This window comes from Myotis myotis, unplaced genomic scaffold (assembly GCF_014108235.1).
Source record: "Myotis myotis isolate mMyoMyo1 unplaced genomic scaffold, mMyoMyo1.p scaffold_m19_p_1, whole genome shotgun sequence".
Classification (NCBI taxonomy): Eukaryota; Metazoa; Chordata; class Mammalia; order Chiroptera; family Vespertilionidae; genus Myotis; species Myotis myotis.
Genome location: NW_023416313.1, coordinates 48,814,996 through 48,830,015, shown reverse-complemented (window position 1 = coordinate 48,830,015; position 15,020 = coordinate 48,814,996). Strand labels below are relative to the sequence as shown.

Below are 15,020 nucleotides of genomic sequence, written 5' to 3'. Positions count from 1 at the left end.
TCAATCTGCTTTCAAGGATGAGTTATTTAAAGTTCAGAAATTTAAACTTTAAGTGCAATGCATTTTTATCATGACTTTATTTTAGAAAATTATAAAATTATAGCCTCCTGCATTAGCAGGACTAAAATTAAGGATCCCTTAATCAGGTATAATATTCAGGAAGCACAATGTTAAGGAATGAGACAGAGTAGAGACTTGGAACAGAAATCAAATAGCTGTTAAATACTGTGAGTCTCTGAATTTAGGGGGAAATATATGTATTAGGGGCCCAGTGCACAAATTCGTGCACCTTGAAAGGAACTGTGGACTGTGAGGCTGCGGTGGGCACAGTGGCAGGGTCTCAGCCCACCCTCCGTGCCCCCGCCTGGCTCCTCCTGCTACGGCCCCCGGTCACCTTTCTGCTGGCAGCCCCATTCCCACTGCCACTGCTCCCATGTGCTGATGGCACAGAGCGATTGGGGCTGGCGCTGTCAGTGGGTGCAAGAGGCAGCTGCTGCCCCAATCACCCCTCAGGAGCATGGGGAGGTGGAGAAGCCCTCAGGGGGTGATTGGGCCGGCAGCTGCTGCTCGCACCAACAGGCCCAGCGCGGGCAGCAGGTGTGAGCAGTGGCTTTGATGCCGGCAGCAGGTGTGAGCACCCATGGGGCTGCAGTGCGCCGGAGCAAAGAATTTTCAGTAACCACCAGAGGCTTGCCCCGATGACAGTGACCAGTGCCCCCCCTTGGTCTGGCGCCCCTGCTCACCTACTCCACCATCCTGCTGTGGCCAATATCCACCATGTTCTGCGTTCTGTCTCCTGCTGCCCTCGCCTGCCATGTTTTGTGCGTATGCGCCCCCTGCTGGTGAGCACATGTCATAGCAACTGGTTGTTCAATTGTTCCACTGTTTGGTCTACTTGCATATTAGGGTTTTATATATATAGATGTGTGTTTTCTTTGGTTGTCAAATGATCTTTAATTGAAACATTTTTTTGAACACATAAATATTTTAATTTTCACCATCAATCTTTAATGGAATAATGTCACTAAATATACCTCATTAGTGAAACATTTTCCTTTGTGGTTCTTAACTAGCCCAGCATCCCACTGCACCACTGCTAATGTTATCTATATGATGTCATGAGGGTGGCAGCCATCAACATTGCAACCCCCAGGATCTTTTTAATGGTTTCAGAGAGTTTTCTAGCTAAAAATCGGTGCTGCATCTGTCAGGCAATATTAATAATCTCATCAAAAGTGATTATTTCCACTGTGTTTAATGAATTTTTGTTTCTGTCTCGGCAATACTTTGAGGGCTTTCATGATCAGGGCAGAGGCAGAGGCACTACCTCAATCTGGGTCTGTCGTTCTGAATGTTCAGAGTTACTGTAATCCCCAGATCCTTCCAAGCACCAGTTGCTTTGTTGATGTCAAAGCCAACCTTTTTTGGAGACAGGCCCAGGGGACCAATCTTGGGGGTCAGGGCAGACACAGCACAGACTTCCCCACCGGTGCACCACGGGTATAGGACTTTGATCTCTTTGGGGCAGAACTTTGGCTGCATCATGGAAGTAGCTGGTGTCAGAAGAACCCGGATTTGGTACGACCGAAGAAAGTTGCACCTAAGTTTCCAAGCTGAAAGCTGAAAGAAAAAAAAAATGTTGAGGGCCTGTCAGTTTACATCTGTTATATCCTCTAATCTGATAACCCTAAGTTTTTTATATTTTTTATAGAAGTGAACTAAAGTAAAGCTTGAAGACATAAAAACCATAACTGCCTGGCATATGGTGATGAGGATAGTGACTTCGGCATAGAAAACATGTGAGAGATATTTCAATGAATGATGACATCAGAAATGACTCAGAGCGATGTTTCAAAGCAGGCACTTATATAACAAATATGTGCTAGGTGACAAAGGCTTGTATAGCATGCAGTGACTATTAGCATCTAATATGAGCCAGAAACCTTCCTAGATGATGCTGGCAATACAGCAGGTATAGCCTACTCTCAGGAAATGGGTATTTTTTTTTTAGTACTTCTTTCCTTAAGTATTTACTTTTAGTTCTGATTAGTCCTGGGCACAACACAACTCATTTAGTCCTAACAGCAATCCTTTGAGGATTATTACTTGCTTTACAGAAGGGTTAACTCAAGCACAATGGGGTTAGCTACTTTTCCAAGATCACATGGCTAATGAGTAGAATTAGTGAAGGTAGAGAACGTAATAGTGACGGGAGATGTTCCTTAGTCATTATCGAGGGGGTAATGAGTGAGCTCTATGACGAGGTACACTGAAGGTCTGAAGGGAAGAGAAGGCAGTCCTGAGACCTGGAGGAAGAATGTTCCAAAAATAAGAAAGGACATATGGAGAGCCCCTTTGTTTAGAAAGTTTGTTGTATTCAAGGGCAGTAAGGCCAGTGTGGCCATAACAGTAAGCAGATGATATCAAGAGGTAGATAAGAGCTAATTTGAGGGTGGCCTTGTAGTTTGTATTTTACTCTTGTATTTACTCTTGGATTTTACGGGGATTGTTGGGATCTGAACAGGGAAGTGATGTGATCTGAGTTAGTGAGAGGCCTGTCAAAATGTCAGCTAATGGCGATGGTGGCTTGGATTAGAGCTGTAGAAGAGATGATGATAAATGGTTAGCTAATAAGATTTATTTTGTAGATAGAACCTATAAGACTTTTATGGACTGGATCTTGAATGTGAGGAAAAGATAATATTCAAGGGATTCCTGGGAATTTAAAGTAGGAGTGGATTGTGGCAAGAAAAACAACAGTTTTCTTTTAGCCATTTAACACATTGCGAATGGATCACGAGAATTGTCGCTTCATATTACACAGTGTTTTACAAAGTATCATATTTTAAAAAGATATTCAGCTTGTAGAACATGTAATAAATAACTTCAAAATGCAATGGGTATTTAATTTTAAAGCGTGCCTTTAACATTTATGTAAAATGTTTTTTGTACTCGTTCAATAGAAACTTATCTGGCCACTGGATAAAGCTAGTAATAAAACTACTGGTCCGCAATGTGTTAAGTTTCATATGCCAATTATAGATCCAAGAATGAATGTCATATGGTATGATTTTGGAATTCTGAAGACAGCTCAGTGCTATGAGTTATCCATATAGGTCTTTGCTGCAGCTATGGGATTAGATGAGATTTCCTAAGAAGAGAGTGTAAGAGAAGAAGCTCAGGACTGAGCCCCCAGATACTCCCAATATTTAGGGTTCTAGTACAGGGGAAGCATGCAAAGAAAATCGAAGAAGACAAAATAGGACAACATTGATGTCATGGAAAGCTAAGTTTCAAGAGTTTATCTCAAAAGGAAATAAGCAGTTGAGTAATGCTGTTGAGCGGTCATATGAGGTAGTGGATTAATTAGGGTGTCTAATTGCTATAATAAATAGAACCCAAGATGTCTAATGGCTCAGACACAATAGTTTTTTTTTCTTTTTACCCCTAATATAAAAAAATAGAAAAGTGATAATGAAGAGGCCAGTGGTCTGGCCCTCCTCCCCCAGACTATAGTCATCTCCACTGTAGCTAGCTGAAAGGGAAAAGGAACATAGAGAATGTTGAATGGAGATTTTTATGGACCAGGACTGGAAATGGTGCCCATGTGACTTGAATTCAGTCCCCTGGTCACTCCTAACTGCAATGGAGATCGCACAAAAGAAACAAGCCACACAGGAAGAAGGAACTAGCTTATTGTAACTAGCAATCTCTGCTACAGATGGCTTTGGCAGGATGTAGGTCATACTGACTTGGGAAAAACTATTTCAGCGGAGTGATAAGGATGAAAGCCCAAGAGAACTGGAGGTAAGAAATGAACACACCTTTTTTTTCTGTAGTTTTGCTATGAAGATGAACAGAGGAATCTGATAGAGGCTAGAAAGAGATGGAATGTTAAGGTTTTTCAAAAGAGGCATGTTACTAGTGCAAACAGAATGTATACTATTGTTAACATGTAAGAAATGAATTCCAAGGTTTACACTTATAGTATAAATCAGCCATCACCAACCAGTGGTCCGTGAGGTCCGAAAGGTTGGCAACCGCTGCTATAGATGTGTTGGTGTATGTTGAATTTGGCAAAATAAGTGGTATATTGTATTTTAGGTTTCCAAATTCCAATTGTCTTAATTACTTTAAAATGTAGTAATGATGTCATTGCATCAACTACTAGGTTGAGAACAGAATTCTATTTCTATGGCAAGTGTCCATCAAAGAACCAGAACTTCAAAGTGAATCAGTCCATTTTCTTAGCAGAATGGTAGAATGTATTCATAGCTGCATGCTTCATATACTATACTGAAAACAATCTTACTTTTTGCAGTCTGAAGATTTTATGCCCTTTCCATTCACTTGGTGACTCGAAGGGATGCCAAAAACCCCCATGACTAATCAGTATCTCATGGGACCTAAGTGAGAGGTGTTTTTTCCTGTGTTTGTTTTTGCACAAAACACCCAAGCCCGTTATTGGTGATGTCAAAATATGTAGAAAATGACTGCTGCCAAAAGTCACTTAACAGAGATGGTTGCTAATGTAAAAGAATTGGACTAAGCCAAAATACATACATTTATTTTAAAAGGCAGACTTCTGGGAAGGCTGAAAATTTCTTATCCTCCTGTAGTCTATTTTTTTAAATTGAGATATAGTTCACACACATAAAATTCACCCCTTTAAAGTGTAAAATTCAGTGACTTTCAGTATATTTACTTTAAAAAGTTGTGTAACACTAATTCCGGAACATTTCATCACCCTAAAAAGAAACTCCTTACCCATTAGTAGTCACTCCTCATTCCCATCTCCCTCTCAGTCCCTGGTAACCAGTAATCTACTTTCTGTTTCTTTATATGGAATGTGTGCAGCACAGGATTTGCCTGTGCTGCACACATTCCATAAAAATGTAATGGTATAATATGTGGCTTTCTATGTCTGGCTTCTTTCACTTAGCTTAATGTTTAAGACTCATCCATGTAGCATGTATCAGTACTTCATTCCTTTTTATGGCTAAATAGTATTCCATTGTATGGATAAAACAATTTATCCATTCATCAGTTGATGGACATTTGAGTTTCACTTTTTTTGTCTATTATGAATATTAATGCTGCTATGAACATTCATGTACAAGTTTTTATATGAACAAGTTTTCATTTTTCTTCAGTATATATATCTAGGAGTGGAATTAATGGGCCATATGATCCTTAGTCTCTTCTAACCTTTAATTCTTTAACACATCTCTCAAGCTCTCCTCTCTAGTTGCTAACCTCGTGCACTCCCATACTGTTTTCTTTAGATTTTTATAACATTTTCACTTATCTAAGGTTTTCCCCCTCTCCCCCCCAGCTACAACTTTATCAAGCAAACACACAAAAATGATAATTGGGAAACTACAGCAGGGGGGGAGTGGGAGAGAATCATGTTGTTATTTGCTTGTTTAGTCATTTAGAGCTTTCATGCCAAACCCTGGCAGCCACCCACCAGGAGGATTTGACACAGCTTTTGGTGGGCAAGGTTAATAATAACCTCAATCGCTGAGAACTCTGCTGCCATTCTAAGGTAGGAGTTTCTTATACTTTAAAAACCTGGTAAGAAAACCTGACCAGCAGCTTCATAGAGATTATATGTCTTAACCACAGAATTACATATTTTTACATTTCTACTGTTTTTCAAAATCCGAAAGGGAGGTTCCAATATTGCTCCTGATGTTAGTTCCAACTTTTATTGAGTAATCCTCAGAGATACAGCACTGAATCCCAGATGATGAAGATAGTGCCATTTCTAAGATCTTAAATTGACAAGTTTTCTTTGACAATAGCTTTCTCTCCTATTAAACTTATCCTTCATGCCTATGATGACTGACTTCCACTTCCTCAAAGCCTCTATATTTTCAGTTTATTAACCAATTTCCTATCTAGCTGAAACCTATGGGCAAGCCATTTCAGTGGTGCTTTTCTCCATCATCCTCGATTTCTTCTTTGTTTAATCTGTGCTGCAAATTCTCTAAGAGGAAATTTACCATCTACTTTCTCCATTCTTGTCCTTGGGAATGCCAAGTCCCTTGAAACAGAGTCAGTAGGTTTCAAGTGGGCACATATTACTATTTTGAATTCCTTTCATATCAAAATGAGTTTTCTCATAACTACCTATTTCAAGGAATTTCTGCTCTCAAGTCCTTAAGACTTAATCTCACGATTATCTGTTTTGCAAAACTGAAGTTCTTTACCTGAGAAGATTTAGGCCAGCTAATGTGTCCGTCCAATACTTTTCTCAGTTTTTCTTTAAACTCCTTTTTTTCTAAACCTCTTCAAGGCTAAGCCCTTTTCATACTTAATTACTTTCTCTTCACTACCTGGCCTTAGTTTTTTTTTTTAATCAATTATTCCTTTTCTTCACTCTTTAACGCCTCTCTCTCCATTCGTCTTCACTACAAAGATTTCCCTGTGTTTTTTAAATTAATCTTGCATCTATATAATGCTATCTCCTCTTTCGCAAACATGTAAATGACTTTACCTAGGATGTGTAATTCTTGAATGCCCTGTCTCCTTTACAGTTGGCTTTAAACTCAATTCTGTTTTAAATTGTTTTCTCAAGTGTTACCTATTCACCAAATCCAATATTTTTTTAAAAGTATATTTTATTGATTTTTTTACAGAGAGGAAGGGAGAGGGATAGAGAATTAGAAACATCGACAGAGAAATATCAACCAGCTGCCTCCTGCACACCCCCTACTGGGGATGTGCTGGCAACCAAGGTACATGCCCCCGACTGGAATCAAGCCTGGGACCCTTGAGTCCGCAGGCCGACACTCTATCCAGTGAGCCAAACCAGTTAGGGCCAAATCAATATTTTTAGTTTACCCTTTTGATTGCCTGTGGGATTTAAGCTTCAGGGTCTCTTGCTTAGAGGAGCCTTTAAAATGTTTGTTGTTGAATATTTTTGTAAAGTTGCAAAAGCAAAATATTTTTGCCTTCTTGTCAAGCTTCAGGCCTCCCAAACCTGGATTTGCCATTTTATAAAAGGTGATCTGCCCCTCATATAAAAGAAGTTCATCAGATTCTGTTATAGCCTGAGGTAACAACATTGGGCATGGCTCCCTTCAACTTGGTCACAGCAAAGGAAGGAACTAATTGCTATATTAAAATTTATATCCTGGATTGACCAAATACTTATATTATTTTCATACCTAGGTCCCAGGTCTTGTCCTTAATATTACAGGTTCAGGAACTAGTTTTTAAGCCTTTTGACCAAGGTGATCAAGCACTGAAAAATTAATTCATGCTAACCAAACTCTCAAAGGATTATTTATAAACCGGAATGTTTATTTCTTAGCATACAAAAAGGAATTAATATTGTAATATTGACTGGGTATAAATATCTGCTATCCAGAACACACTTAACTGAATCAAGATAGAGATCAAATATGATTATAAAACGTTTCGTTTTCATGACTTAACGTGAAAATAACTGAGTGCTGAAGGCGTCCTTACTGCAGAGGTATGGCCTACAGTGCACCCTAAACCCTGTTTCTTGTGTGACTTAAGCGTGTGCAAGATTCTGATCTACCAGTGTTGCCTGGTTATGTATGAATTGAGTTGGTCTGTGCCTTAAAGATCCCACCCCCCAAATGCACCCAATTTGGCTGCCATACGCCAATACTGCGTTCCCCAACCTTCCTCACTTTTGTCCTTTTATTTCATTCGTGTATCTCCATTCCCCTCACTTCCAGTGCCCAGGCTACCCTCAAGGTCCCTCCTAACGTAAGTTCTGTCGTCACCTACCTACTTTTACCTTGCCTCACCTATTAGTCATCACCTCCGACCAACACCCTCATCCCCCATCTGGCCCAGACTGGCTCCACCTCTCACACCGAACCTTCCCGGGTGAGGGCGCCGTGGGCCGCTCCCCGTCCAGCGAGGAAGCTGCGGGGGGAACACTTTCTCCAGCTCTTTGCATGACCTCCCTCTCCCATTTTCTCCCAGTCCTACAAACCACCACCACATTTACCCTCCCCATGAACACCGGGATCGTCTCCTGCCCGCGTCTGCGGGGAGAGGTCTCCAGCGAAGGCAGAAAGGTGTCCCCTTACTTAATGTAGGTGTGTCCAGATGCTGGCACCCGCGCCGTCAGGGAGCGGAACCCGGGCGGAGCCCCAGGTGAAGGGGAAGGGTGGTTGGCGCTAAGCCAATCACGGCTCATGACAACAGGGATCAGCCAATCAGAACACGGGGTGCTTGGCGCAGGGTAAGGGCCCGCCCCCTTGCAGCTGGGTGGCCAACGCCTTCGCCAGGGCTGGCTGGAGCTGAGCTGGTTTCCGAGTCCAGGGACTGGGCACCTTCCGAGCTGGGAGACCGCGCCCTCCCACCCCAGCTGATTTCTCTGCCGGCCTCGGCCTTAGCAGGTGTCGGTCCGGCCGTGGACGCATTCTGACCTGAGCCGTATCTCTCCCTGGAGACTTTGTGCCTATGGTTGGGGACAGAGTGAGGTCGTTGCCTTGACGACGGCAGCATGCAGGCAGTGGTCCTCCTGAGCGTGAGCTTGGGGCGGGCCGAGGCCAATCTGCCTCTCTCTGCTTCACCTGGCGCCCGTGACTGTGTCCTCACAAGGAATCGTAACCGCACTGAAACTGCTAGTTTGCTAGTCAGCATTTTTTAGACCCGCGGGAGAGATGAATTTCACCTCAAATTTGTTTCCGAGTTGAAAACCTTTGGGTCTTTCCACGTGAAAGGATATTAAAGAAGCAGTAAGTATAATACTTTTAAAGGCTTCTATGATCTCACTCTTCATGTACAATAGATTTCAATCTCTTGAAGAAGATAAATTAGCATTATTTTTATCTAACTTGTCCGTATTAGAACTATGCTCTTACATGGCACATGTCCAGAAATACCACATTGCCAGCCGGGCGGGCTTCGTTTGTATTACCCTTACGTTTGGGGGTAGAAGGCATGAAAAGTTATCGTTTATGAGTAACTGTTTCAGGAAACAAGAGGCTTAATAAGCTGTGAGACCTTTAAGGTATTTGCAGGCAGTGCCACTTGAGAAATGGGTGTGTTCTATGTGCTGTGACCAAACGTGCAGTTGGCTGCAAGAATAAACTCGGAGTAGTCAACTTACACAATGTTAGCTTACTAGATGACATATTTTTAAGTGATGCAAGGTATAGATTCCATCTATTTTTGTCCTTGACATGATAAACCTACAGTCTAGTCCTTGATAAAAACATGCTGTCTTAGTGGAAGGAAAAATTATTTAAAAACGAGAGAGAAAATAACGTTGAGATTTTTTTTCAAACACAGACTTTTTTATTTGAAAGTAGTTGATAGACATTAAATGGAAGCTAAAAATGTCAAATGTATGGAAAGTTAGTGTTGGGACACTGCTGTGTAAACAGTTTATAGTATTATCAAAGCTGGTTGTAAAATAATGAAATAATTTGAGTTGCAGTTGACTTGGATTTATTTTCATTCACCCTTCATCCCCAGGTCAATCTTCTGGTGTTCCATGTATATCTATATAATAGAAACTATATAAATTACCATATGTAAAATGCTAAAGATGTACTCATTGGATTATCATAGTTTGTTAGAACAGAGGATATTTGTAGTGTCTTTATTATCAATGTACCAATAAGGAAGCAAGGAAAAGCACCACAACTCACAATCGAGTAAATTAGCTTTAGATTGCCATAAATACACAATGTAATAGGTGATAATATTTCCCCCTAACTTTTATCGAGTATTTTTATATTGTCAGGTTAAAAAATTTAACCATGAGTTATCATTTGAATATAAACTTACTTAAAGGTATTTTTTCCTCCTTAAACTTTTAGAAGCATAATGGGATTAAGATGATTTTTTGTTGTTGTTCTAGAATTTAATTTCAACACCAGATTTAAAAATAAAGTTGGAAATCTGCAATAAAACTTATGAATTAAAATCTATCTGTATTTGAACTGAAAAGTTTTTGTTTGTTTTTTCTGTACCAAAATATGTAGTGGACTGATTGCTGGACCTTCATCAATCATTAGTAAAGTAAGAAAGATTTTATTAGGGTTGCCTTTATCCAGAAAATGACATGTAATTGGGAGTAGAAAAGAATTATAAACACAGCCTGGCTGGTGTGGCTCAGTGATTGAGCATTGACCAATGAACTAGGAGGTCACAGTTTGATTCCCGGTCAGGACAAATGCCTGGGTTGCAGGCTCCATCCCCAGTGGGGGGTGTACAGGAGGCAGCCAATCAATGATTCTCTTTCATCATTGATGTTTCTCTCTCTCTCTCTCCCTCGCCCTCTCTAAAATCAATAAAAAATATATTTAAAAAGAAAAGAATTACAAGCACAAAATTAAAATGATTATTCTCATAGTGAATAATCATTAAAAGGATTTTTGAAATACTCTATTTGGTGCTACTAATATTTAATTTCTAAAATCTGCCTATATACTGTGATGTTATTGCTGTTATTTTGTATGTTCAATATAGGAATTTAATTACTATAGTAAGAAAAATAAAGAAAAATAGTTTAACAAAGATTCTTAGTATTCATTTGGTAAGTGACCATTTTGTGACCAAATATTCTTCCTCAATGAGTTGAGAGTGTATAAAAATTTTCACCTTTTAATCCTGATGTAAAAAATAAACATGATCTTCACTAAAACTAAACTCACTTGCGATTTTTTCACCTTTGTGTGAAAAGGAATCATGTTTTTCTAAAGTGAGCTGTAATTGTTTTGTATGGTGGTTCTAGTGTTACTTTATCTGAATTAAAAATATGTTGAATTTCATCAACATGACATTTAGTAACTTAAATTTAAAGTTAATGGCTTCAGTTATATTTGTGTTGTCTATTATGAAATGAATATGAATATTTTGAAAACATAACAAAATTGGAAACAATAAGAAATTGTGAGTCAGCAAGGGAGAACCATCAACACAGTGACTGCTCTAACATGGCAAAAAAGTTGGGAAGAATTACTTTGCTGGGAGGGTGGAGAAAATTAATATACTCAACATTATTAACTATATTTTGGTTTTTACAGCAAGAAAAAAAATACTTCTGGTTTTGAATTAAAATGGAAAAATATGAGAACCTAGGATTGGTTGGAGAAGGGAGCTATGGAATGGTGATGAAGTGTAGGAATAAAGATACTGGAAGAATTGTAGCCATTAAGAAGTTCTTAGAAAGTGATGATGACAAAATGGTTAAAAAAATTGCTATGCGAGAAATCAAGTTACTAAAGGTGAGTAAATATATGTATTTTGTTAAAAAAATAAGTTATTTCTTGATCAAGATTAGATTTTGGGGGAAATTACTGTTTTTGTATTTGTTTCATATATTACAAGGTTTAAAGTATATGTTTTTGGCAATAAACAAATAAAATGATTACATATGTATATTCATTTATATCATGCACATAAAATGATTTTAAAAGTACTTGTCGCTTCTTTCACACACACACACCTATCTGTCTACCTACCTAGCTAGATAGAGCTAGCCAGCTATCATTTGTATTGAGGGTCCCAAAGACCACCCCAATGTTCAGTGATTCACTAGAGGACTCAGCACTCTGCAATTGTATTCATGGCCATGATTTATTACACTGAAAGGATAGGTAGCAAAATCAGCAAAGGGAAACCTGTTACAGGCTTCTAAGAAACCCCTTCCAGTGGAGTCACTCAGCTGGACACTCTTATATCCTCCAGCAATTAGTTGTGATAACACATGTGAAATATTGTCTACCAAGGAAATTCATTAGATTCTCAGTGTGCAAGGTTTTTATTGGTGACTTGTCATGTAGGCATATCTGCCTGGCTTGTTCCAAAATTTCAGACTCCCAGAAGGAATGCAGGTATTCAGCATAAACAATATTGTTTGCGCAGCTTGCCATTTTTATCAATTCTGGAAATGAAGGGAACCCTCCTGAAATCCAAGTTCCCAGGTACCAGCCAGGGATTTCCAGGTACCAGCCAAGGTGCAGCATACCTATCTAAGGATAGCACTCTCAGGCCTGCTGTGTTATGTCCCTCTTTCTTTAATCATTCTCACGAGAAGTTTATTAATTTTATTTTTCTTTAGAAAGAACCAACTTTTAGCTTTGTTCATCTTCTATATTATTTATTTCTCTTCTATTTCATTTTAGTTTTTTAGTATTTCATTCCTTCTACTTATTTTGGGAGGGTTTACTTTGTAGTTCTTTTTTTCTAACCTGTTGAATGCATACTTATGTCTTTTATTTCCAGCCTCTCCCCCTGCCTCCTTTACGCATTTAAAGTTATAAATTTCCCTCTCAGAACAGTTTGGTATGTACTGCAGAAATTTTGATTAGCAGTTCAAACTATTTTCTTATTTCCCTTGATTTCCAAATATTTGGAAATTTTTTAGATTTTCCTTCCCTGGTTTTTTACTTTTGATCTAATTGCCCTGTGATATGAGTATATACTATGTAAGATGTTATTCCTTTGAAATTTCTTGATACATGCTTTTTGATTCAGAATATACTAACCAACAACAAAAAATTTCTCATGTACTTGAAAAGTATTCCATTAAATTAGCTTTTGTTACTTGCATTGATTAAATCTTCTGAATTCTCAGTAATTCTGTTTGTGTGTGTGCTTGTTCTATCCAGTACTGAGAAGAAATATGTTAAAATCTGTGATTATTGATTTGTCCTTTTTTATTTTAGTTCAGTTAAAGTTTAACTTTACAAGTAGAAAAGCCATATTATTAATATTTTATATTTAGAATTATTATATCTGCATGCTGAATCAAATCTCTTATCATCATGAAATAACTTTTTTAAAATCCTCACCTAAGGAATGAGGATATTTTTTCCATTGATTTTTTTTTTTTTTTTTTTTTTTTTTTTTAGAGAGAGTGGAAGGGAGGGAGAGAAAGGAGAGAAACATCAATGTGAGAGAGAAACATTGAAGTGAGAGAGACACATAGATTTATTGCCTCCCACATGTGCCCTGAGGGAGATAGAATCTGTAACCCAGGCACATGCCCTTGACGGGGAATAGAACCCAAGACCCTCCCATGTGCAGGCTGTGCATAGGCCAACACTCTAATCACTGAGTCACGCCGGCAAGGGCTGAAATAACTTTTTATTATAGTAATGTTTTTTCTTAAAGTCTGTTTTGGCTGAAACTAATAAGGCTACACTAGTTTAATTTAGGTTAATGTTTGCATAGTATATCTTTTTCCATTTTTGTTTTATTGTTGAGAGTATTACAGAAGTCTCCCATTTCTCCTTCCTTTACCCTCTTCTGCCTGGCTCCCCATCTCAGTACTTGTTTAGATGTGTCTCTTGTGAACATGTAGTTACATTTTTCTTTCATCCTGTTTGACAATCTTTGTATTTTAATTGGAACAATTAGTCCATCTACATGTAATACAGTTTCTGATATATTTAGGTATAAATATACCACCTTAATATATGCTATTTGTCTCACTGGTTCTGTATTTCTTTTTTCTTTCTGTCTTTGGATTGATTACATTTATCATTCCTTTATTTTCCTCAAATAATTAGAAAATTATATATTGTTTCATTTTGTGGTTATCCTAGACATTTGTTAAAGTCTAACAGTATCCAATAATTTTATCCTTCTTCCAAAGCTTGCAATAATCATCTCTAGTTATTCCCTTTTATCTTTTATGCTATTTAAACATCATAGGATGTAATTATTTTTAAATGTTTATTTAGATTTATTTTTACCACTTTCTTTGTTCTTCCTTCCTTTCTGCATTTATTATTTATCTGTGATCTCTTCCCTTCTTCTTGTTTAGGATTTCCTTTTGTGAGGAAATATTGTAGATAAAACATTTCAATTTTAGTTTGCATGAAAATGTCTTTATTTTGTTATTATTCATGAAGGATATTTTTGCTATGTATAGAATTTTAGGTTGGTGATTATTTTCTTTCAACAAAATGAAAATAACATTGTTTTGTCCTCTAGCTTCAATTATGGCTCTTGATAAGTCAGCTGTCAGTCCAATTGCTGCTCTTTTTTAAGTTTGTTCTTTTATGTCTGGATCTTTTTTTTCTTTCAACTTTTTATTGACATATACATATAGGAAAGTATACATATCATAAAAATATATCTCTATGGATTTAAATAACTGAACAACCTATGTAACCACCATCTAAATCAAGTAAGAGAACACGAAAATAACCCCAGAAGAAACCCCCGACTCCCCCCCCCCCCCCCCCCCCGCCCTTATACCTTCTCCAGTCACCATGTCTTCCTTTTCCACTCAGGTCACAACTGTCTTGATTACAATCAGCATAAGTTAGTTTTGTTTTCTGCAACCTTGTTTCCATTATATTTAAGAAGGTTTGGGTTGGTTTTTGTTGTTGTTGTTGTTGTAGTTGTTGTTTTCCCTTTTCAGGGTATGTCACCGACTTAGGAGAACTCTGCTGTGCCAGCTTTGTGGCCACAGATAATCTTTTGGTATCTTCCTACACTCCTGTTTGACCTTGATTACATTTGGCAGTTTTACCTCATTTGTGGTGGGAAGGGGTCATAGATCCTACTTAGATCCATCAGAGATAAAGTTACATTTCTTTTCCTTATTGGTTTTATTGTGTTCCCTGAGAGGACAACAGAGCAATGTGGTCTTTTAACTAGAATTTAAAAACCAGAATATACATTTACAATTTATACTGTTCATGCATTTTATTTATATGTCTTTTTTATGCTAAGATCTATTTTGGATGGTCACTAATTGCTAATCATTTGATGTTGTAAAAACTATTTCGCATTTTTTTATAACAGCAACTGAGGCATGAAAATCTGGTGAATCTGTTGGAGGTGTGCAAGAAAAAAAAACGATGGTACCTAGTCTTTGAGTTTGTTGACCATACCATTCTTGATGACTTGGAACTCTTTCCAAATGGACTAGACTACCAGCTTGTTCAAAAGTATTTGTTTCAGATTATTAATGGAATTGGATTTTGTCATAGTCACAATGTAAGTATTTAGTTTAAATAATTATTTTGCCAATTATTGACTCTCCAGGCACCAGTCAT

At 38.0% G+C, this 15,020-nt stretch overlaps 1 protein-coding gene and 1 pseudogene across 4 annotated transcripts in view; one reads left to right on the top strand and one right to left on the bottom strand.

Annotated features, from left to right (window-relative positions):
• Positions 1-978: 978 nt before the first annotated feature.
• On the bottom strand, positions 979-3,967 carry LOC118669975 (annotated as a pseudogene).
• A 1,091-nt stretch (positions 3,968-5,058) lies between these two features.
• Positions 5,059-15,020, top strand: part of CDKL2 (cyclin dependent kinase like 2) — a 36,429-nt gene continuing 26,467 nt past the window's right edge. For 2 of the 4 annotated variants that reach the window (XM_036336633.1, XM_036336625.1), the window contains exons 1-3: positions 5,061-8,732; positions 11,031-11,231; positions 14,767-14,961. In XM_036336633.1, the coding sequence (XP_036192526.1) occupies positions 11,064-11,231; positions 14,767-14,961 (363 nt within the window). In that variant the 5' untranslated portion in view covers positions 5,061-8,732; positions 11,031-11,063. Of the gene's footprint in view, positions 8,733-11,030; positions 11,232-14,766; positions 14,962-15,020 lie in introns of all 4 variants that reach the window. The other 2 variants (XM_036336613.1, XM_036336642.1) reach the window with 2 other exon arrangements.